The 23,845-nt window shown below is 39.2% G+C and overlaps 1 protein-coding gene across 4 annotated transcripts in view; it reads left to right on the top strand.

Moving 5' to 3' along the window:
• ARHGAP10 (Rho GTPase activating protein 10) overlaps positions 1-23,845 on the top strand; it is a 323,616-nt gene that overhangs the window by 92,570 nt on the left and 207,201 nt on the right. For 3 of the 4 annotated variants that reach the window (XM_058721211.1, XM_058721210.1, XM_058721213.1), the window contains exons 4-5: positions 10,705-10,776; positions 18,998-19,099. In XM_058721211.1, coding sequence (XP_058577194.1) covers positions 10,705-10,776; positions 18,998-19,099 — 174 coding nt within the window. The remainder of the gene's footprint in view (positions 1-10,704; positions 10,777-18,997; positions 19,100-23,845) is intronic. The other variant, XM_058721212.1, reaches the window with a different exon arrangement.

Genomic DNA, 23,845 nt, shown 5'->3' with positions numbered 1-23,845 from the left:
GGAACCATTTTATATTAATTGGCTTTTAATTTTCAGGTTTAAACTCTGTAGAATTAATTTATAGCACCTCTGTACCTATGTCTCAGACCTTTGTACATGGGTTTATTAAGGTTCTTACCAGTTCTTAGCTGATAAGTTTGAGGTATCAACACTCTAAAATTTAATTTTGTTTTTACATTAGTTTTTTTCTACCAGAAGGATTAGCTTAGCTTGAGCTGTGCTCACAAATAAAATAATATCCAGGGATTTATTTGGAAGTTAAAATTGCTTCTCGTGTGGCATTCCCTTCCTTTTTTTTTTTTTTTTGCTTGTGTTAAGTAGGTAGAGTGAACAAGCATTATTCCTTCTTTAAAGTTGAGAATATTCAGGTAACAAAAGAGAATTGTTTCTTTTATGGTCAAAAAACAGAAATGGTTGGGTCTGAGCCCAAATGAGAGAATGTTGGCCTCTTATTTGTCACTGGGGCTGGGCTCTTTTAGCACACCAATGAAATGTTTTTGTTTTTTTCTCAGCATCAGAGTCGTCTGACTTCTTTCTCTTATAATTTTAGGTATTAAAAAATGGGAGGGCTTTATTGTGCATTTCAGTTTTCCTATTATAACTTGAGTCTGAGTTGATGGGAGAAAGCACAGTCCAGAGAAAGACTGGCTAGATAGAGAAAAAGGGGGGTAGCAAAGGATGAGTGTGAATGGGAAATAATCTAATTAATAAAAAATTATTTGGTTTAATCAGGAGAAAAATCTTGTTTGGGAATTGAGATGGATAGTACTGAAAGCATTTTGACACGATTGCGTACAGTTCGGAAATTTTAAAGAAATGTGAATCCTGTGTTAGTCTGTCCTCAGTTGCAAGGTCTGAGTCTTCTGAACAGAAAGGGAATTTATTTAAAGACTGTTCAGTAGCTTGTGGTATCTTCATATGGTTCTGAGAACTGAGAAAGATGCCCAGAGTTGCACTGCAGAGCTGGGTTTGGAGAAGATAGTCACCACCCTTGCCACGGGGTGTAGACAACAGAACATTCACCAACAATACCGCTGCCCCTGGTGGTGGTTGTAGAACTTCTACTTTTGCAAATGAGTTGCTACTACTCACCAGAATCTCTGGTCACTAGTTTCTGTAAGCACTGGCTTCTGAATCAAAGTCTGGGCTGGCAGAATCTGATTAGTGGCACTCTGGCCGGGTCCCACTACCTCACTACAAGATGGCTAGGAGAGCAAATGTCTGTCATTTCCAGCTTCCATAGTGGAAGTTGGGCTGTGCCTCATATGTTAGGAGAATTCTCAAACATAGGAAGGTGTTTCAAGTGGTGCGTATCCCAGAAGGACAGAGATCCACTACATATAATGTTTATGCCTGACTCTATGCAACATCATTTTCCCATGAGAAGATGAAACAAAAACGTTTTTGGATGGCTTGAATGTACATACTTGTAGGTATGCATATGTATATCTACTAGATAATCACATGCCTACTTTCATTATTTAGTGAATTAAGTATGTGGCTATATTTTAAAATCAAATGATTAATGTATACTTTGGAAAAATTTCCCCCACTTATTTCATAAAGTTATTCCAAGTCTTGACGACTTTTACATTAGTATGTTTATCACTGAGACATTCTGAATCTTTTGGCACAACTTTCCAGAGTATGTCATGGCCACATCTGTCTGAATTCTTTCTGATACAGCACCTTTGAAAAATCTCTTTCTGCTGCTTTCTTTCAATATTTTATCTCAAGCTACAGATACCCATGTGTAGCACATTTGGACGATATCTTTTACAGATTTTATAAGACAGATGTATTTTCATGACTTACTCTTAACTACTGCCTTGTTTCTTTTAAAGTGATCTTTATAAAAACACCAAACACTTAGAATTTGAGGTTTTCTCCAGAATAACTAAAGTTCTTAAATTTCTTAGCTTCCACTTGTTTTTGTAACCCAGAACTCTTTGTAAACTGCAAGTATCTGAAACTAGGTGTGATGGGGGCTGTTTCAGGCTGAGGACTGTTTCCTCAAACAGTCCTTTGTTGATCAAAATAATGGAAAGCACACTCCTTAAGGATGTGTATCATCCTTAATGATACATATGTATCATATATGTAGTGTTATATGCTGAGGTTCTGTTTCAAGAAAAAGTAAGAAACATGTTCTGTGATGTATCTTTGCTGTTATTCTTGATATTGGAGTTGGAAAGTAGAGTTTTCCATTTAGTCTAATGAAATGGGAAGTATCTGGAAGGTCATGGGAGAAAATAGTGGAAATTCTCCTTTGCTCTCAGATTATGCATTCCTCTGGGGTCAAGAACACTTGGAATCTAGGCTTAAAATAACAAGGGCCATGGGGAACAGACATAATTCCTTCTGTTTCATTAGACTCAGTCTATCCTTGTTAGTACTAAGTGATCAGAAGGGCGTGGTTTAGTACTTACACTGACATATTCACTGTATTATTTAGATTGAGACTTTATTTTTTTTTTTTATTTTTTATTTTTTTAAATTTTTTTTTTCAACGTTTTTTATTTATTTTTTTGGGACAGAGAGAGACATAGCATGAACGGGGGAGGGGCAGAGAGAGAGGGAGACACAGAATCGGAAACAGGCTCCAGGCTCTGAGCCATCAGCCCAGAGCCTGACGCGGGGCTCGAACTCACGGACCACGAGATCGTGACCTGGCTGAAGTCGGACGCTTAACCAACTGCGCCACCCAGGCGCCCCTTTAGATTGAGACTTTAAAAAACTCTTAAAGATCTCATAGAATGTAGTTTTACCTTTTTACTGAATATGGGTTTCTAACCCCAAGCCCCATTCTCTTTAGAATTAGAACATCAGAACTTAGCCTGCCCTCAAATGGGCAGCCTTAAAACAGCAGCAGAGGTTCTTCCCCAGCCCAAAGTAGAGTCTGATGGTCTGCTGGGTAGCTGTCATTGCCAACAGATTTCTCAGCTACTGCTTGAACTGTGGGGGCAGGCAGAGATATCACCTTACCTTCTGTTTTCCTTTTAGCCATTGAAGTTCTCACATCCAGATGTCTAATGAAAGGGATTTCAGTCAGACCTGACTAGTTGGAAATATTTTAATCCCCCAGGCTGTTATAAAATAGTCTCATTCTTTTACTTTGAATTGTGAAGTTTTAATGGATTCTGTGATTTGCCATTCAACACTGAAATGTGGCTTGCATTTCTGCTTCTCCCACCTCACATAGAATCCTAGAGCTGGATGAGACCCCAGAGGTCTCCTAGGCCAGCTTTTCCTCCTGCAGGCCTCTGTGATAGAGTGTCCCTGGGCATTGGTCACCTAGATTGTACTTGATGGGAAAGGAGCTAGAGGTCAGACTTTGCCTGGTCCATGCAGGTCTTACTGAGCTCCCCTTGGGAGCAAACCCCAAATCTGCATTACAGCTTCTTCCCATTAGACCTGATTTTGTCTTCTTTAAGCAAATCAGAATGCTTTTTTCCTTCTTAGCATCTGTTTAAATGTTTATAGGCAGCTTTCATGTTTCCTCTAAATATTCTCTTCCTCCCCAATTCTATTGAATGCCTCTGGTTTTCTTGTTCCTCCTACACTGTTTTAGCATTCTGGGCACATTCTTGCTTTACCCCAGTTAGAAAATGTCTTTTTTAAAATGCAATATCCATACTATTGAGATAGATTCTGATCTCACGGGACACCGTTGAATGATTGGCTTGTTTGGTTTGTACATAGCCAATGTATGAGTTCATTCTTTTCTAGGGCAACTTAGGACTCTTTTGACTCATGCTGAACATTCAGTTAACTCATTTTTAGGGACTAAAGCCCTTATTAAAGCCTGCTATAAATTCATATAAATTGTTAAGATAGTTTTGTTTTTTTTTTGTTTTTTTTTTTTAATGCTTGCACAGTTGCTTTTCAACACTGAAACCCACTGGCTTACTTGTCCCATGCAAATCTATAACCTCAGTTGTAAATCCCTCTTTTCAGCTGGACAGCTACTTGAACTATGATTCTCTCATGCAACATTCAACCTTTCCTCCCAAATTTTGTTCCCCTGCAAATATAGTAAATGTATATTAAAATATACACTGGGGCGCCTGGGTGGTTCTGTTGGTTAAAAGTTCGACTCCTGATCTCAGCTCAGATCTTGATCTCAGGTTCCTGAATTCAGGCCCTGCATTGGGCTCTGCACTGGGAGTGAAGCCTACTTAAAAAGAAAAAAAAAAAAAAAAGAAAGAAAGAAAGAAAAAAAAGAAGAAAAGAAAAGAAATATGCAACCAGAGAAGAGTAAGTAGAACATCTTGGGATGTACTCAGGATGATTCTCTCAGGCAGAGTTGAGCCAGCCATGGCCCACGCCCACCTCACCTCCTGTATTTGTAAATACATTTTTGCTGGAATACAGCTGTGCTCATTCACTTATATACTGTTTATGACTGCTTTTGGGCTACAATGGAAGAGTTGGGTAGTTGCAACTGAGGCTATATGACTGCAAAGCCTAAAGTATTTACTACCCAGCCTTTTATATAAAAAGTTGGCTGACTCCTGCCCTAAGGTGAAAGCATCTGGTAAATCAACACATTTTACATTCATGTAGATGCATTCTGTTTCTAAGCAAGACTATCCAAAACCCTTTTCAAGGCTCATTAGTCAAAGCCTTTTCTGATTTCTTATTGTGGCTAGTTCAAGTATTTTATGGGGAATAATATGGTTACATAATCTTATAGGTGGAATATAAAATCACATTCTCTATTTGCTTTTTCTTTCTCTCTTTAAATTACCTGATTTCTACTGTATTAGTATTTGAAAGCTTTTCTCCATAGTATTACTTTCAGCTGTCTCTTTTAAAATGGGGAACTGTTGGGGCGCCTGGGTGGCGCAGTCGGTTAAGCGTCCGACTTCAGCCAGGTCACGATCTTGCGGTCTGTGAGTTCGAGCCCCGCGTCGGGCTCTGGGCTGATGGCTCGGAGCCTGTTTCTGATTCTGTGTCTCCCTCTCTCTCTGACCCTCCCCCGCTCATGCTCTGTCTCTCTCTGTCCCAAAAATAAATAAAAAACGTTGGAAAAAAAAAAAATTAAAAAAAAAAAAAATAAATAAAATGGGGAACTGTTACCACCAGAAATTTTCTTTAGGGTTTAGGAGCCATCCTTGATTTGGTATTCATTTGTCTCTGGGGAAGAATCATGTTTTGGCATTAGAACATTTCAGTAACACTTATTCCTAACAAATATTATATAATACTTCTGTGAAATTTTTAAAAGGAACTGAGAGATTCCATGGAGTGTCTAGTCTATTTTGAGAGGAAGAAGAAAACAATCCTTCTTGCTCAACCACCAGTGCCTTACTGAAACGTTGAGTAGCTTCTCTTGTTTTGTTTATTGAATAGAATGCTTAAGGCTCAGTTCAGAAGGTACATAACCAGATTTTAAAAGAAAAAATTGGTAATGAATTTTAAATTAAAGTTTTTTTTAATCAAAAAAGTTTTATGAAAGAGTTGGACATAGTGATAAGACAGCAACTCCTTTCTTATTCTGGAAATTTGCTTGTTAACTTGCAAACAGTAAGAAATCTCTCATACTGTTTTCCTTGGGAAAAAGAGTTAGACCTTGGGAGTCAGACACATGCTGCATCACGTTAATTATCCAAGTGAAGGACACATTTAATGACCTAAAATTACTTGTGTGTAGTCTTCGTGGGCCCTCTTTTGTAAAGGACAGTGTTTACGTCACACGATGAACTTTTAGGACTTGCATTTTAAAAGGCCTTTCTGTGTCTGTGTTATTAATGCCTGTATCTAGCATTTACTGAATATTTCCTAGATCCTATTCTGATGGCTCCTGGGTCCCATTGGATCTCTTCAGCCTCCTCTGCTGATTTTCAGCTGCATTAGTGACACTGAATTGCTTGCAGGTGTATGCCCTGAAATTGCTGTTTTCCTCTCCCCTTTATCCTTACTCTTTGACATTGCTTCTCGGCCTTTTGGCTGAGATCAAGTGTATCCTTACTCTTTGCCTGGAGAACTCGTATGCCCTATTTCGGGCTCTGTTTTATCCCCTTCCAGAAATCTCTTTTACCCAGTCAGCTCCCTCACCTGTGCAACTTGCCTGTGCTGTGCACACCACATCAGTACTATGCTGATATGTTCACATGTCCTGGAAATACTCTTACCTTGGTTAAACCTAACTGCTCACTCACTCCCTGCATTGCTAGAGAAAATCGCACAGCAAGGCAGATGGATGTCTTCCCAAACTGCTGCTCAGTTATTTCAAATGGCCTGTAGCCCTGCCTAGTAATGTTCGTGTTTCTCTAGGAAGTGCTCTGCTCACGGTTTGTAATGATATTTTCCTTCATTCTCCTCACTATTCAAACTTTTTCCCGTGCTCAACCTCTCTTGTACGTGATCTTGCCTTGTATTTCATGGAAAAAATAACCATCAGGTAGCAACTCCCAGCCTCTCTTCATGAGATCTTTACACTCATTTGTATTGATACAGTACTTGTGTTCTTACTTGTTATTACACGGGAGGGACAGATGCCTCCTCCTGTGACAGGTCAACACCCATGCATGGGCACCATCTCATCTCCTCCCACCTTAGAAATTTGGAACCATCTTTTCAGGATTCTTCACGTGGGCATTTAGATGTTTTACTATCTTTTGGGTGTCTCCTAGTATCTTAGATTTAGCATAATTCCTTAGTGCTTGCTCCTAGCTGCTTTTGCTCATAATTTTCCTATTTCAATAAATAGTATTTCTGGTATTCAGTTGTTCATGCCAGAAATCTGGGAGTGATCCTGGGAACGCCCACCTTTCCCACATTCAGTCCATCACCAGTTATTTTGATTCTATCTGCAGATATCTCTGAAAACTCTATTTTTGTTATCATGACCTTATTCCAGCCCCCCATCCTCTGTTATATGTACCATTCTAGAAGCCTCTTGGCAGGTTTCTCTCTTTCCATATTTCCTCACTTCTAATCTCTTTTTCTCAGAGAATCCAGAGTAATCTTTAAAAGATCTAAATAATCATTGTGTTAGTGCCTGGCTTAAAAACTTTCTGTGGCTTACATCATACCCAAAATGAAAGAACTCATTCCCTGGGCTCTCAAGGTCCTATATGTTCTGGTCCCTTGCCTTCACTCCCGTCTTTCCATTTACTTCTCTGTTCTTTATGTCCCGGCCACACTGGCCTTTTGCTATTTCCTGTCATATACAAATTTCTCACCTCAAGCCTTTACCTCTGCTGGGTTCAGGCTGAAAACAATTTCCCTTACTCTCTGCACCTCTAATTCCTTCTCATCTTTCATATATGCACTTAGATGTCATTTCTCCTCCCTGCCTTTTTTTTTTTTTTTTTTGGCATCTTTTAATCTCATTTTTAAAATTTACATCTAAATTAGTATATAGTGCAACAATGATTTCAGGAGTATCTACTCCTTAATGCCCCTTACCCATTTAGCCCCCTCCCACAACCCCTCCAGTAACCCTCTGTTCTCCATTTAAGAGTCTCTTATGTTTTTTCCCCTTCCTTTTTTTATATTATTTTTGCTTCCCTTCCCTTATGTTGATCTGTTTTGTGTCTTAAAGTCCTCATATGAGTGAAGTCATATGATGCTTGTCTTTCTCTGACTAATTTTGCTTAGCATAATACCTTCTAGTTCCATCCATGTAGTTGCAAGTGGCAAGATTTCATTCTTTTTGATTGCCAAGTAATACTTCATTGTGTGTACTCCATTGTGTGTACATCTTCTTTATCCATTCATCCATCAGTGGACATTTGGGCTCTTTCCATACTTTGGCTGTTGTTGATAGTGCTGCTATAAACATCGGGGTGCATGTGTCCCTTCCAAACAGCATACCTGTATCCCTTGGATAAATACCTAGTAGTGCATTTGCTGGGTCATAGGGTAGTTCTATTTTTAGTTTTTTGAGGAACCTCCATACTGTTTTCCAGAGTGGCTGCACCAGCTTGCATTCCCACCAACAGTGCAAAAGAGATCCTCTTTCTCCGCATCCTTGCCAACATCTGTTGTTGCCTGAGTTGTTAATGTTAGCCATTCTGACAGTTGTAAGGTGGTATCTCATTGTGGTTTTGATTTGTATTTTCCTGATGATGAGTGATGTGGAGCATTTTTTCATGTGTCGGTTGGCCATCTGGATGTCTTCTTTGGAGAAGTGTCTATTCATGTCTTTTGCCCATTTCTTCACTGCATTATTTGTTTTTTGGGTGTGGTGTTTGATAAGTTCTTTATAAATTTTGGATACTAACCCTTTATCTGATATGTCATTTGCAGACTTCTTCTCCCATTCTGTTGGTTTCCTTTTAGTTTTGCTGTTGTTTCCTTTGCTGTGCAGAAGTTTTTATTTTGATGAGGTCCCATTTTTGCTTTTTTTCCCCCTTGCCTCTGGAGACGTGTTGAGTAAGAAGTTGCTGCGGCCAAGATCAAAGAGGTTTTTGCCCGCTTTCTCCTCGAGGATTTTGATGGCTTCCTGTCTTAACATTTAGGTCTTTCATCCATTTTGAGTTTATTTTTGTGTATGGTATAAGAAAGTGGTCCAGGTTCATTCTTCTGCATGTCACTGTCCAGTTTTCCCAGCACCACTTGCTGAAGAGACTGCCTTTATTCCATTGGACATTCTTTCCTGCTTTGTCAAAGATTAGTTGGCCATATGTTTGTGGGTCCATTTCTGGGTTCTCTATTCTGTTCCATTGATCTGAGTGTCTGTTTTTGTGCCATTAAATGTCATTTTTTGGATGGAGCTCTCTTTGGGTAGTTTTTTCCTTATAAATCCTCTACTAAATTCCTCACCTTAGTTCTGTTCACCATTCGAAGGAATTACTAGAATTTGCAGCTACACGTTTTCTTACATGTTCCCGTATGCATCATGTCTTCCCTGCTAGACAGTAAGTTCCAGGAGGGCAGGGACTGTACTTACTTTGTTCATAGTTGTGTCTCCAGCACCTGGTGCTGAATGCTCAGCAGATACTTGTTTCATGAAATACAGGGTTTATTGTGATGACTGCCTGGAAAGGGGAAGTCCTGTTTGGTACTTCATTGCAATGTTGTACATTGGTTAAGGTTAAGCTTGGACTTACATGATTTTGAATCTCTGCTCCTATCTTCTGTGAACTTGAGCACTTATTAGCCTCTGTGTTCCCAGCACTGTCATGCTGGGGTGACTTCTTTCTTGAGTGGGCCATCCACCCTGGAGAATGTATTTATATATATACTTATATGTAGGTTTATTCGGAAAAGGAGTAGGCTAGGCAGTGACACTGGTGCTAATAGAAATGCGCCTTAAATTATTGTGAGATGTTGTGTGTCAGATGGAGCCCTTTAAAAATGTATGGCAGAACTTCTCATATCTGCTGGAGGCATTCCATATTGTTCTGAGTAGTTGGGATTCCTGGCATGTGCTTTGTCCCTGCTCTGTTCTTTAGGACAAAGGGCTTTCTGGTTTGCCATTGTTGTAGGTCACATGGTCAACAACATAGGGAGGATAAAATGGATGTAGTATTTTGAAAGTGATCCTTTTCCCCTGACTAGTTGTTGCTCTTCTTTCTTTTAGTTCTCTGTTGCCCCAGCTCCTTGATAGTTAAGTTATAAATTCTCAGAGTGGGAGTGAGTGGAACTTAATTTGTGGCCTGGGGAAGAGAGTTCGAACTCTAGGCATCTCGAGTAGGCATAGTCATTTTTTGAGGATTCCCTATCTTGAGTAGGCATAGTCATTTTTTGAGGATTTCTTTGGGAGAAATCCTTATCTAATGGAATATTGCAAAGGAGCTTTTGGTTAAATTCAGAATCCTTTACTTTTCTAAGTAACTTAGTTTTTCTGTAATTTAAAGCTTGGATTTCTGGAAGCCTGTGTGTGTGTGTGTGTGTGTGTGTGTGTGTGTGTGTGTGTGTGTGTAAAAAGAGGCATGAAACTTTCTTGTAAAGTGTTGTGAAGTTTCCTTTTCTATTCTGGATATTTCTGATCTTCCGGAAATACAGGGTGAGAAGACCACTACTCACCTGCATACTCTTCAGTGCATTTTCGTTAGGTAAATATTCCCTGTGATTTTCATTTTCAGCATTGTTTGTTGCATGTTCTTGTCTTCAAAGGAAAAGTCCCAAAGCAGCCAATAGAAGAACAAGTGGTTGGAGTGTGTATATGGCTCCTACCACATTGACCTCCTTCTGTACTGTTTGCCAGCATGCCCAGTATTTACTTTGTTGTGAGCTCCAGGGACTCTGCTTTGCATATACACCTTCAATCCTTATGAGTAATTTTCGGTCAGACTGTGTAAACTTGTAGCCACAAACTGAGTCCTTACATAATGTAGTCTGATCACTAGTAAAGGAATGTAATTGACTTGTAAATTTCTGAGGAGGGGGAGGGAAAAAAAATCTCCAACAGAAGTGTTCTGTTAATGAATGTGATAGACCCCTTTGTTGTTTAAAGACAACCGGCTTGCTATTTCCCTGAAGAAAGAGCTGTGTTGGGACTGTTTCACATTTCCCTGGCACATTGCCCCACCTCCTCTTCCCTGAAAATATTTATGGAGATCCAGTGTGTTAATAAATTTAGAAGTCATTTGATGGTTGCATTGGCAGCGTGAGATAAAGTAGTTAAAATATGTTGTTCATTTTATTTCTGGGTGGGGTGGAAGAGGGAAATGAAATACTGACTTTTTTTTTTTTTTCCTCTTTGGAAACCTAATACGATGTTCTTTTGTTATCATTCTCATTCTCTAGGCATTAAGTGTAACCGAAACCCTGATTAAACCTTTGGAAAAATTCAGAAAAGAGCAACTTGGAGCCGTAAAGGTTTGTGTCTAATTTGAGCACACTTGTACGTGGAAGATGGACGTCCCTCTGCTGCTTCACTGTACTCTCGATTCGCATTTGGCGGCTTGGAAGGAGATGCTGGAGTAAACCATCTGTTGTTTTATGTTGTAAATGTGCTTTTTCCCCTTGGGGGGTATGAAATTGTAAACCAAACAAAAACACCTGGACGGGATAGTAAAACCTCTAGCAATCTTTGGCTACACCTTCCCATATAGAGGTTTGAAAATATCTTTAACCAGACCTTACATGCACTCGGAATAGAAGCATCTTACCTCTGTGGGGAGTACAATGATTTCCTCATACGCCTCAGTTTTATGGAGGAGTGTAGTGTTATGTGAGGGTTTAAGATTAGAAATGCTGCTACACCATGATGCCGTTGAAACTAGGAAGAGAATATTAGGTTTTGGGGACATAATTTCCTTCAATTTAACACAGATTTACTGAGCTTCTCTTAACGCGCCAGTGTTGTTAGAGATAGGTGCTGGGGATTCAGAGGTGGGTGAACAACAGCCCGCACTCAAGGATCTGGAAGTTAGCCAGGATTTCTGGGAACAACTTGGTGACTTTACCACAGGGAGCCTGAGATATATTTAGCAACTTCCAATACTAATGAGCTTTGAAATTATCCCAGAGAAGTAATTTCCACCAACCTTTCCTGAATTTTGTGCATTCACCTGAGGGACAAAAAGTACCAATCATGTGTTGACTCTTTTTGGCTTGGCCCGGAAGAGAATAACATCACTTTTAGGTAGGGATGAGAGTTTTTACATTTGGATTCTCCCCACTCCCCACCAGTGGCTTGGGGTTGTGAAGCTTTTCTTTCTTCCTCTTCCTAAGCAAAATATTAAAATGGTTTTGTACAAATAAACTCTGTGGCTTCAATGACTGTAGCTATACAGATGGGCCCAAAGAGTGCCAGCTTTTTAGTTGCTATTTAAAGAATCATTTCTCCTGTGACTTGTTAAAATATTAGATACATTTCCTTTTAGCATACTATTTTACCTTTTTAATGAAGGGCTATGTTTTCAGAGGAGATTAGTCAGGCACCCTCTAAGTCCTCTTCTTGGATTATTTGCTGACTTCCATGAAGCTGACTGTGTCTTCTGGATTTGCAGCAGGACACTGGAGGTCTCCTTTCACACCTGTGACCTTGGGCAGATAATTGGCTTTATAGTTCCTTATCTGTAAAATGAGAGATTTGAGGATTTGACTGCTTTACTTTGTATTTTATGATTCTGTTTTCTCTGATCTTGTCTTCTTTAGGCTGTTTTAAAGCTCGAACACCTTGACTGTTTGTTTTCTAACACTTCATTAGTAGGTACTGAATGTAAACAGTGTCCGTTTCTTATTAATTGGATGATGGTGGTGGTGAGTGAGGATTATATTATGGAAATGGGAAATGAATATGACTTAATATATTTTCTTTTTTATTTGCCATCCACCCTACTGTTTTTTGTTTGTTTTTAAGTAGGCTCCATGCCCAATGTGGGACTTGACCTCACAGCCCTGATAGACTATGTTCTAGCAACTGAGCCAGCCACGTGCCCCCCTACTGAGTTTTTATACATTTCTAACCTTGAATTTTCTATTGACTGAGTCCTTCTCCCTCTAAAACTTTTCCTGTTTCTAATGTTGTACTTGTTCAGAGTATATATCCAGCAAGCACCTTGCAGAATAGCTTGCCATGTTAAAAGAAGTTATTTTAATAATTTTAGTCTATGCCTTGAGTTGTTTCATGGCCAGATTCCATCCTGAAGTCCCCCCCCCCCTTTTTTTATTCCTTCATTGTCCACTGTCTTTAAGTTTGTGAAGGATTTATCATATGTTCAGTACAGTATGTGTGTTGGCTGTCATACTATGGATACTATTGGAGGAGGCAAGTCCTTGTGGGTCACAGGGAGAAGGCCTTTTTTACTCAAAGTTTTATATGTTAAAGAGTAGAGAATGGTGATGTTCTAGGTTATATAGTGTGCTATGTAAGCATCTGTCTCTAGACGTTCAGTGTTTAAATCTAGATTGTTCTGTGTTGAAGAGAAAAAGGCTGTGCTTTCTTTATTTATTACCGGCCTCCACTCTTGTCTTAATATATAAAGTATCTGATAAATAACCTATTCCACTGATAATTCTAGAAGAGGGTTTGTATAAAGGTTTGTAATCTGGATCCTTGGTTTTCTACATCTGTACTTCTTGAATATTTCATCATGTTTTGACAAACCTATATTTTTATTCACTCGTTAATTGGGACACTTAAAAATAACTTTATGTAAGTTAAAGGTCTTTTTAAAAAAGCAGTTTTTATGTGGGGATTAAAAAAAAAAAAAAAGCCTTTAAAAGTTGACCACAGCAGAATGTTTCAGATCTGTTTATTAGAATGTGGATCTTCTCTTTCTCTTCTCCTTCCCCACCTGGTGTGTCCTACCCTCTGCCTTTCAACTGGAGCTGTTTCCGTTCTGTTCACTCTTAGTTTCTCGGGTTTCCAGAATCTCAGTGACGTGTTTAATTTGTGGTTTTAATATGTCTGAACTGCTAGGTTTTTGCAAGCTGGATTTTTTAAAAGCCCTGAGCTATTCTTTTCTACTGTTGGCCTCCATATGGATTTGTTCTCCTTCCATCATATCTGTTTGGTTTGGGCTCATTCCTTGGTTCTTGGAGGTTCTGCTGATTTTCTTCCATGCTTGCCAGGTTCTCCTGTCTGTTGGAAAAATTCCATTTCCCGTCGCAGGACACAGGTCCTTCTGTGCTGTGTCACATGAGGTTCCTATTCAGAGTTCCCTTCACAGCCTCACTCAGCTTTTACTTCCTCTGCAGCTCTTTCCTTTCCCCAGGGGCTTGTCACTTACCCTAGTGTCTGCATAACACTTTATCCAGAGCCATTGCTCATTAAATGTCGAATTAGCCACTTAGTCAAATTAGGAAACTAGTACGGGCCCTGAACGACATAGGAGCCTAGTAGGCCGTTGTGTAAACTCTGTAAGAAATACCCCAACTTGCTATGACTTACATTGGAGAATTTAAGATTTCTCTTGTAGATATTGGAACAATCCAGTAATGAAAATGTGGCCTCATGCAGGTGGCAGCATGCATGCAAATATCAAACAGATGCAACTAAACTATTGATAATCGAGCCAACTCAAATGCTAGTCTGAAAGAGCCAATTACTATTTTATTCACTGGAATAAAAAAATGTAACCAGAAGGGTTGAAAAAGATGTTCATTTCATATATTATAACTTACAGCCTCAGCCTTTCAGAGACCCTTGTGCCAAATTTCTTTTATATTTCTTTCCAAGATTATATCTAATGACTAAATATTTAATAAAAGTTGACTTCCTGAGATTCTGTAAATGACTGCAGTGAGTGAATATGAGTGAAAAGCAAATCTACTTAAATAATTTCTCAAATTATGTTTGACAAAGCAGAAAAAAATGTTGACTTAATTACATTTTTTTCATTTTAGTTATAAAACACTTAAGCACCTATCATAAGGGAAGAGTCCCAGTATACAACTATGAATTAAAACACTAGTTGGCCTTCAAGACATGGTTAACTCTGAGTGTGGGGAGATGCAAAACAAAACAAAACAAACAACACTAAAAAGTGCTATAATTGAGGTAAGCATAGGTGCTCTGGAACATGCCCTATTGTCTCAACATGGAGTGCCAGGAACGTCTTTCAGGAAGACCTGATTCCTTCTTGTTTGAATCCCATTTCTGCCCCTAAGCTAGCTGTGTGGATTCGGGCATTCATGGTCTCCAGCTCTCAATTTGCTGATCTTTACAATGAGGCTAATGACCCCTGTCTCAGAAGGTTTTTGTGAGGATTAAATGAACTTGATAGTGTATTTCCCATGCCTCGAGTGGGGCCTGGCCTACATGGTTGCAGTTTATCTTATTATCCCATTTATAAATGGCTTGCTCTGTGTCAACTTGCCAAACAAGAACCGCTCAGGTTTTTGTCTACTCTCTGGATGCTGCAAGCTTCAGAGGTGACGTGCCAGAGTACCGTGGCTTATGACCCTTCTGGCCAGGTAGTGCGAAGATGATGGATAGGTGACCCTGAGTAGCTCAGGGTATCCGTCAACTTTGTCATTTTTGGTGCCACTGCAGCCACAGGCTTCCTTCTCTCATCCTCTGACAGATGTCTCCTGGGTGTGGAGTTAGGTGCTGGATTCTGTGGGGGAGGGAAAGCTGAATTCTCATTTCTTTGGGTAGGCTGCAGGGACTTAGAGAAAGGGGGAGAGTGAGGTTGGATAAGGCAAGTGAGTTGTCAAACAGGGAGAGGTGACATTTGGTGCAGAAGTTAAGGGAGGGTGTGCTGTTTTCACCACCATTGAGTGGTAAGGGGGCGCTTCATGGACGAGATGGCATTTTTATCTGGGCTTGCAGGATGTTGGTAGCCCAGGGGAGGGTAAGAACAGAGATTACAGAACTCTTGGGTATCAGGCTTGGACATCAGGATTGCAGTTTAAAAGGTGTTCCTGCCAAGTATATGTGTAATATGAATCTTGTTTCTTGCATGGGTGGGATTCCCCCCTCTCACCCCACCCCCATCTCCTTACTTAAATAAGGGAGGAAGAGTTGGAATCTCTAAGAAAGTATTTAGTTCTCCAAACTAGTCACGCCTTATTATTTTAATGTTTATCGTTGTAAAATAAGCTCTTTCATTTCCTCATCCCAGGAAGTTTGTAAAATAACCAAAACATTTTTAAAAAGTTACCTGGTAACTTTAAAAAGTTCCCCCCTTTTTCCAAAGCAAATTCTAATGCTCTAAAGAAATGTGGACAATTCACAATCTCAAGCTCTTGTGAATTCTTTATATATTCCTTATTCATTTTTCCATGGAAATACTAATATGTGATTTTAGCAGAAAATTGCTTAATTTTAAGAGTGTTTTTATGTATTAGGAATATTTACTTCTTTTCTTATATATTAATTGCATCTTCTCCCTGCTTTGTCATTGGTCTTTTAGCTTGTCTGTTGTGTATTTTTTGATATTTAGAAGTTCTCATGGCTTCTTCCATTTCTTTTTTGCTTAAAAAGTATTGTCTGTTGTGAGATCTGATGAAACTGTTCTTTTTTACGGCTTCATTTTTTACTCGTGACTCTTTCAATCCATCTGGAATTAATTTTGATATGAGACATAGTTCTCTATTTCCAAGTAGTTAACTAATTATACCAACACCATTAGTTGAATAATATTTTTTATCCAGTGATTTATGATACAACCTTAAAAAGTATGTTTACTTCTAATATATTTAAAATATTAAGTTTTGTTTCTTAGGTTTCTGAATTCCCTTTACCATTTATACAGCATACACCTTATTTGATTTCACTGTTGTTTTTTTTTTTAATGTTTATTCAGTTTTGAGAGAGAGAGAGAGAGAGAGAGAGAGAGAGAAAGAATATGAGTGGGGGAGGGGCAGAGAGATTGGGAGACAGAATCTGAAGCAGGCTCCCGGCCTTGAGTGGTCAGCACAGAGCCCGATGCGGGGCTTGAACTCATGGACCATGAGATCATGACCTGAGCTGAAGTCGGCTGCTTAACCCACTGAGCCACTCAGGTGCCCTGGTTACACTATTTTAAGTAATAACTGTTCTTTACTTTTTTTTTGGGGGGGGGGTGTTGAGGGGGTCATGGGGCATGGGCATAAGTTTTGTAACCAATTACAAGCTGACTTTCAGTGAATCATAGTTAACCTGTAAACATAATTTTGTTTGTCTTACTCATGTTAAAATGTAAAAAAAAAAACAAAAAAAAAACGATTGCCACTATTTTATTTTTTTTAATGTTTGTTTATTTTTGAGACAGAGAGAGAGCATGAGCAGGGGAGGGGCAGAGACAGAGGGAGACATAGAATCTGAAGCAGGCTCCATGCTCTGAGCTGTCAGCACAGAGCCCAATGCAAGGCTTGAACTCATCAACTGATGAGATCATGCCCTGAGCCGAAGTCAGATGCTCAGCCGACTGAACCACCCAGGTGCCCGGTAGCCACTATTTAAAAATCACTGGGTTTTTCAGCTGTTCCAGAAAAATCAGATGACATGGCTTGTATACTAGCCTATACTCCCATGTGTAACACAAAAGCCATATGAGCACAAAGAAACAATACTGCCCTGTAATGGCATTGAGAACAAATGCAAGAAGAAATAATTTTATTTAGGTCTTAAGATTTAAAAACAAAACACAGCAGCATTTGTATAACGCCATACCACATGTGGACGAATGCATTTCCACTCTCGTTGGTGGGTGGAATGTTCTTTCTTGGCTGAATTCTTTCTGCATAAAGCCTTTGATACCCCCGCTTTCTTTCATTCTCAACTTTACCCACGTGTTAACTTACAAACCCCACTGCTGCTGAGTGTGCTGGGTGTTTTGACTGCTCTTTTTAGCATCACTGCTTCCTTTGTCCTGTTCTGTGCTTCTGATGAAATCAAATGCGTAAAAATATTTTCAGTGTTCCTGGTAAGTACGAATCTGCACTAGGGAGCATTTTTTACTACACGATCCTGCCTTGCGGTAACCATGTGGTGAATGCAGCGGAATGCCTTCTCTTCCTGTTTTGTTTGAACGTGAGAAACATGCTCAGAGAACACTGTGAGGCTGGTGCAATCACAGTCCTAAGTGGCCAGGATGAGAGCTGGTTTTCTCATACCAGATCCAGCATGCATTCTACCATATCAGCTTGTTAAAATAGTGGAGATTCTGAAACAGTGGCCATATGTTTGTTTTACTTTATTTTTCTGTGAGTCACCAAAATAGTTGATGAAAACTGTAGTAATAAAAAGCAGAAAAGAGAGTAACTGTAGTCATGCCTTAAACTTTTTTTTTTTAAATAGCTGTAAATGAAACCTAGAGAGCATAAAGAAAAAGTGCTTCTGTGTCAACAAAAGTGTGACTGTTGTCACACGTAGGTGATCCATAGGGTCACAGAATTTTAGGATTGGATCTAAAAATGAGCAAGTACAAAAAAAAAATCCCTGACTTCTTCAGTAAGAAAACTAAAGTTCTGTGTTGTGAATTTTTTTTCAAAGTTGTGTAGCTAATTTGTAATTCAACTTGGAATAGAAATGGGAAGAAACATCCGTTCTTGAGACTGTCTTCCCTCCGTGTGGGATGAGCCAGCAGAGGCTCTGTCCTAGGTTCCCACAGTTTTTGTAGTCCCATGTCCTGAAAAAATAATGACAAATGTGAAGAAACAGACTTCTCACGTGCTTTGTTCAGTCTTTTTGCCTAATAAGAAAAAGATCATATCAGAAAAGATGGGAAATGTTCGTTTTTGCTTTAGAAAATAGAAGTTGGAAAATAGGGAAGAGAATGTTCCTTTCCAGGAGCCCTTGGAGAGTTAGGGAGAGTTTGAAGTTAATGGAAACATTTTGAGGGCATGAGGACACAGTGTGCTCTCGTTGGTGCTCAGAAATGTTTATTAAAAATCCATTTAAATTGGCAGAGGAGATCGTCTATCTTTTCTGTATTTAACCATTAGGATACTTGTTTTCTCAAAAAGCTTCTATCGACAAAGGAAGCAAATGCTGGTTCTAGGCAGTACCTGAGAAATGTTTGTAATGCTAATCACAGAGTCTCAGTACAAAGGTGTCAGTGTTTACCTTATGCCCTGTAGACTGATCTATTGATACATATTCTGAATAGTGTTACAGAAATCACTGGGAAAGTTTGGGAAAGGAGATGATGTTTCTGATCAGAGGGTCTTACTGTTATATTCACACTGGACAATTAAAATCTTTCCCAAGATTTCCCCCCCCAATTGTGATGATGCTTTCTTTTTTTATGTAGACTAAAATTTACTCAGTTTTAAAAGAATCCCATTTCTATGCCAAAATCTGCACAAGTTTGCTGTTTTAACCCTGTGTTCTTTTTTATTATTATTTCTTTTAATGAGGGACAAGTGACATGGTGTTAATTCTAAGCACTAAGTATGAAGAGTTGAAAACTAATGTGCTCGGTAAAAAGCCCATTGAAGGAAAAAAAGAAAAGATGAGTGACTCTTTAATCCTCACGCTGCTTTGATGATTCGTAAGCAGTGGCATGGGTACAGATAGATTTTTCAGATAGCTTCCTCACACTCAGTGGTACTTTATTTATTTTTAGATACTATTCATATCTTGAGCTTCCTAGTAGATAAACTTTGCGCATACATTTTCCCTCCTGTTTAATCATAGTTGTCTGTGTTTTCTGACTTGTAGGAAGAAAAAAAGAAGTTTGACAAAGAAACAGAAAAGAACTATAGTCTAATTGATAAGCATTTGAATTTATCAGCCAAAAAGAAAGACTCACACTTACAAGAGGTATTGTTTTTATTTTTCTGTTAATTTGTTCTTAAATTCAATGAGCAGTGCATGTCTTTTCCACTTAAAGTGTGCTTTTCTTTTGTGAACTTTTCATCTAGGGATGAAAAAAAAACGAAGAGGTAATGCCATGAATTAAGGGGAAAAAAAAGTTCTTGTGGAACAAGACGCAAAATAATGAATACATCTTACAGTGATTAATTCAGTATAGATTCATAGTATTAACATTTTTGATTCTGAGTATATTTTCACGGGAACAATTTTATCCAGCGTTACTGAAAAACGGGTATATTATTTTTGGGGGAATAGATTCATTAATTGGCTTTCAAGACTGTGAAGAAATGAATTTAATAAGCTCATCTACCATTTTTTTTTTTTTTTTTCAACGTTTATTTTATTTTTTGGGACAGAGAGAGACAGAGCATGAACGGGGGAGGGAGAGAGAGAGAGGGAGACACAGAATCGGAAACAGGCTCCAGGCTCTGAGCCATCAGCCCAGAGCCTGACGCGGGGCTCGAACTCACGGACCGTGAGATCGTGACCTGGCTGAAGTCGGACGCTTAACCGACTGCGCCACCCAGGCGCCCCTACCATTTTGTTTTTATGTGAAGACAGCATTAATCTTATGTAATGCTGAAGATTCAGGAAGTTCAGCTTCATTGGAAAGAGAGCGTCTGCTTTACTTGTGGTAATAGACTTTTTTTTTTTTTTTTTTTTTGGAGGGAGCCATGTGTAAGGAGAAAGGAATTTATATCTTATCTCTCATTTTGTCTGTCTTTCTCTTTTCTAAATTCCCTGGCACTTGTGTTTTCTCACTCACACACTTGAATGGAAACTCAGTGGTTTGCAATTTGGAACATATGTTTTCATTAAAAATAATGCTGTTTTGCAGCTGTTGGGATCTTGACTCATCCCACAACAGTGTGATTTTTTTTTCTTCTTATTTGTTTATTTTTAAACACCTAAGGAATCTGGGCATAATATAGCATTATAACATACTTTTACTGAAGTATCATCAAAATGATGCTAATAACATTGGCTCTAGTATAAAGCTGGTTTATATTTAAATGTCAGATATTTAGTTGCACACTATGTGTGTGTGTGGTCATTTTGACATTCCCCACATGTCACATTTACTTTTTCCTCTTTAATAACTTTGACATTTGGATGGCGTTTGGAAGTTTATAAAAGAGAAAGGAGCTTTTATACCATTTAATCCTCACTACAATACTGTAGGTAGGTAGGGCTCCAGTCTCTCCTCGTTCCACATTGTGTAGAAAACCATACAGTTGTTCCATATACTCCCTCTGCCCATTTTGAAATGACAGCTGTTGTTTTTATAGACTCTCCTAATGCCAGCAGCATTCTACCTGTCTTTTCCCCTTATCTCTCTTTTCAGAGATCCTGAAGGGAATTTCATGCTGTAAGTAAATTTCCGTCTTCACTGGCTAATTAGGTATCTTATTCAAGCCGTTGCTTAGGCAAAATCTTTATGGCCATCCTTGGCCCTTACTCTCTTACCCTACATCCAGTCTGTTGGCATATATTGTCTGTAGCTTCCGGATATTCTCAGAATATGGCCACTTCTACTCCCCCCGCCACCCCCCCACCCCGGGCCCCATCTCACCCTGGCCCATGCAGCTGGCATCTCTCACATGGATTACTGCAAAGCCCTCTTAATTGGTCTCCCTGTTTCCACCAAGATGTTTCTACAGTTTATTTTCTATACAGCAAGCAGGGTGAGCCTTGATGTTGCTGGTCCTCCCCAGACCCCCCACAATAGCTATCTTTGGAGGCCCAGGGCCCACCCTCCTGTCCTCGCACCCACACAGGCTGCTTTGCTCTGGCTGCATTGGGTCAAGCATCCTCTGCGCTCAGGGCCATTGCTTTTTTGTTCTCCTACTGCCTGATACGTTTCCAGCCCAGACCTGTATGCCTCACTCCTCCACGTACTCTCCGCTCAGAGTTCACCTTACTAGAGAAGTCCCCCCACCGTCTTATTTAAAGTATCCCCCTTATGCTGCTTTAATTTTTTCATACTCTTACAAACATTTGACATACTAAATATTTGGTTGTTACATGGCTTCTTGCACTATCTTGTAAGCTCCTTGAAGGCAGCGACATTGTTTTATTCAGTAGTCTGTCCTTTACACCTAGAATAGTACTAGTCAGGGAGTAGACACTAAATACTGAATGAAGAAGGATGAAGTTGCTTGCATAGTGAGCTAGGGCTCCATCCATTTGATCATTTCCAAAGATAATTAGACTCCAGATCAGCAATTTGAAGAGACCCTCAAGATGAATAATTTTAGTTTCATTTAAACTGTACATTCTGCCCTATCTTGCTATTTACTCTTTACAAACATACAAACTCCCACTTGAAACAGCTTTCTCTTGCAAACGTGAAGGTCTTTTTTGGGGGGGATGCTCTTTAAAAGGAAAAGGTTAGATTTGGATTTTCGTTGCTTTTGGCATTGGCTTATGTATTGCTAATCTTTAGTGAACTGAGTTGAGGTGCTCAAGAGGTTTATAAAGTTTGCTGAGAGTGGTACTGAACAAAGGCATAGAAACTTGCATCATTTATTCTTTCTCTTTGTCTCAAATGAAAGTAACAGGAGACGATTGTTGCAAACACCAGGCTGGCTATTTTGGTAATTTTGTTAGGACCATTAGCTGTAGTTCTGTGTTTATTGAGCACAATACCTTCTACTTCCATCCCCATCCCTAAATTATAATTAATATTTACACTAGAACAAGTATCAGACATTTGAGAAAAATCTATTTCTGTTAATTTTTGAAGTATATTTTTGTTTTTTAAGCGGTCGGTCAATTGATTATATTTCAGTATATGTGACTGGAGAAGTAGATCTTGTGAATAACTTTGCAGGAGAATGGTCTGTTCTTGTTACAAATACATATAGAAGGAATGGCCAGAAATTGGGTGATGGTCAAATTGGAATTGTTAAAAATGTCACTTTTGCTTGATACAGTAAAAAGTACAGTCTGAATGTGTGTTTTCCTACACTGCCCAGCAATAAGCTCGCTACTGACACTATCTACCTGAGACGGCATCAGCCCAGGGGGTTAAGGGCTTAGTCCAGAGCACTGTCCCTTTTTAAGATACCAGTTGCAAATCAAGGTGTTACCTGTGCTTCTGATCTACTTGCTATAAATTAGATGTTCCTATGTCCCCCTCCTTGGGTTTGATTGATTTCCTGAGTGGCTCACAGAACTGAGATAAAACATTTACTTAACTAATTTATTGTAAAGAATAGTATAAAAGATTGAGATAACTAGCTAGATGAAAGGGTACACACCGTGGGGTCTGGAAGGGTCGCAAGCATAGAAACTTCTGTCCCCATGGAACTGGGGTGTATTACTCTCCAGGCACATGCATGTGCTCACAGACCTTGAAGTTCAAGCATTTTTACAGAACTTCCTAAGTTCTTTGCCAGAGGTCAGTAGGTGGGACTGAAAGTTCTAGCCCTCTGATCATTTAGTCTTTCTGGTGCTATCTAGAGGCCCCACCCTAAGTCATCTCAGTGGCATAAACTCCGGAGAGGCTCTTTATGTATGGCAAAAGATATTCCCATCTCTCAGGAAATTCCAAAGGTTTTGGAAGCTTTGTGCTTTATTCCACATATAGTGATTGCCTTCCAGATTTGAGTCAGGCTCTAAAGGACTGTGCTGCTCCATATCATTAGGGTGCCCTTGGCATTGTTGTAAATGACAGGTTATGGGCAACCCTGGGGATTTTGGTGATCTAATCACACAGTGCGTGGCATAGTGGTTACGGATAACCAGAATACTAGGGGTGTGTATAGAGGTTGACCATCAATGAATGCCACGGTGATTGGAATAGTACAGACAACTAGGTGAGAAAATCTGCTGAAATAAAGAGCCTACTTGGCTAAGTCTGATCCTTGTGTAATTTTCTTGAAGGACATTTCCCAGTAACCAAACATGAGGAATCTACCTGGAACTCTTCACATCTTCATTTTATTAAATACAAAACAAAATTGCATCCCTCTCCCCCCCGCCCCCGCCCCAGAGTTGTGTCTGCTAGCTACTGGTGGCTGAACTTTCAAACTCTGGTTATTCGAGGCATAAAAAAGATGATTTTGATGAGTATTAAGTAGAAATTCTCATTTTAGCTTAGTAGCTTAGTAACATAACACTCATATAACATTCTACTCGAAAATTCATTTCATGCTAAAAAAATTTTTTTGCCATGATGTATACTTTTTCCCTCCAAGATGAAAAAGATTGTTGTCACATTTCCATACCATAAAATATACGCACTTAATGATTTTCAAGGGCACAGTTCAGTGTCATTAAATACATTCACATGGTTGTGCGACCACTGCTACCTTCACATCTAGAGCTCTTGTCATCTCTTAATACTGAAACTCTGTGCCCATTGAATAATACTTCCCCAGCTCCCTACCCCTATCTCCTGACAACCACCCTTCCACTTTCTGTGTTGGTTCTAGGTAGCTTATAAAAGTGGAATCATAGGGTATCTGTCCTTTTGTGACTTGCTTATTCACTTACCATAATGCTTTCAAGGTTCATCCATGTTGTAGCACGTGTCAGAATTTCCTTCCTTTCCGAGGCTGAATAATATTCTACTGTATATGTATATATATCACATTTTGTTTATTCATGTATCTGTCAGTGGCTACTTTGCTTGCTGTTGCCTTTTAGCTATTGAAAATAATGTTGCTATGAACCTGATTAGATAAA

Source organism: Neofelis nebulosa, chromosome 3 (genome assembly GCF_028018385.1).
Source record: "Neofelis nebulosa isolate mNeoNeb1 chromosome 3, mNeoNeb1.pri, whole genome shotgun sequence".
Lineage (NCBI taxonomy): Eukaryota > Metazoa > Chordata > Mammalia > Carnivora > Felidae > Neofelis > Neofelis nebulosa.
The sequence above is the reverse complement of the archived record's forward strand: the minus strand, read 5'-3'. Positions and strand labels throughout refer to the sequence as shown.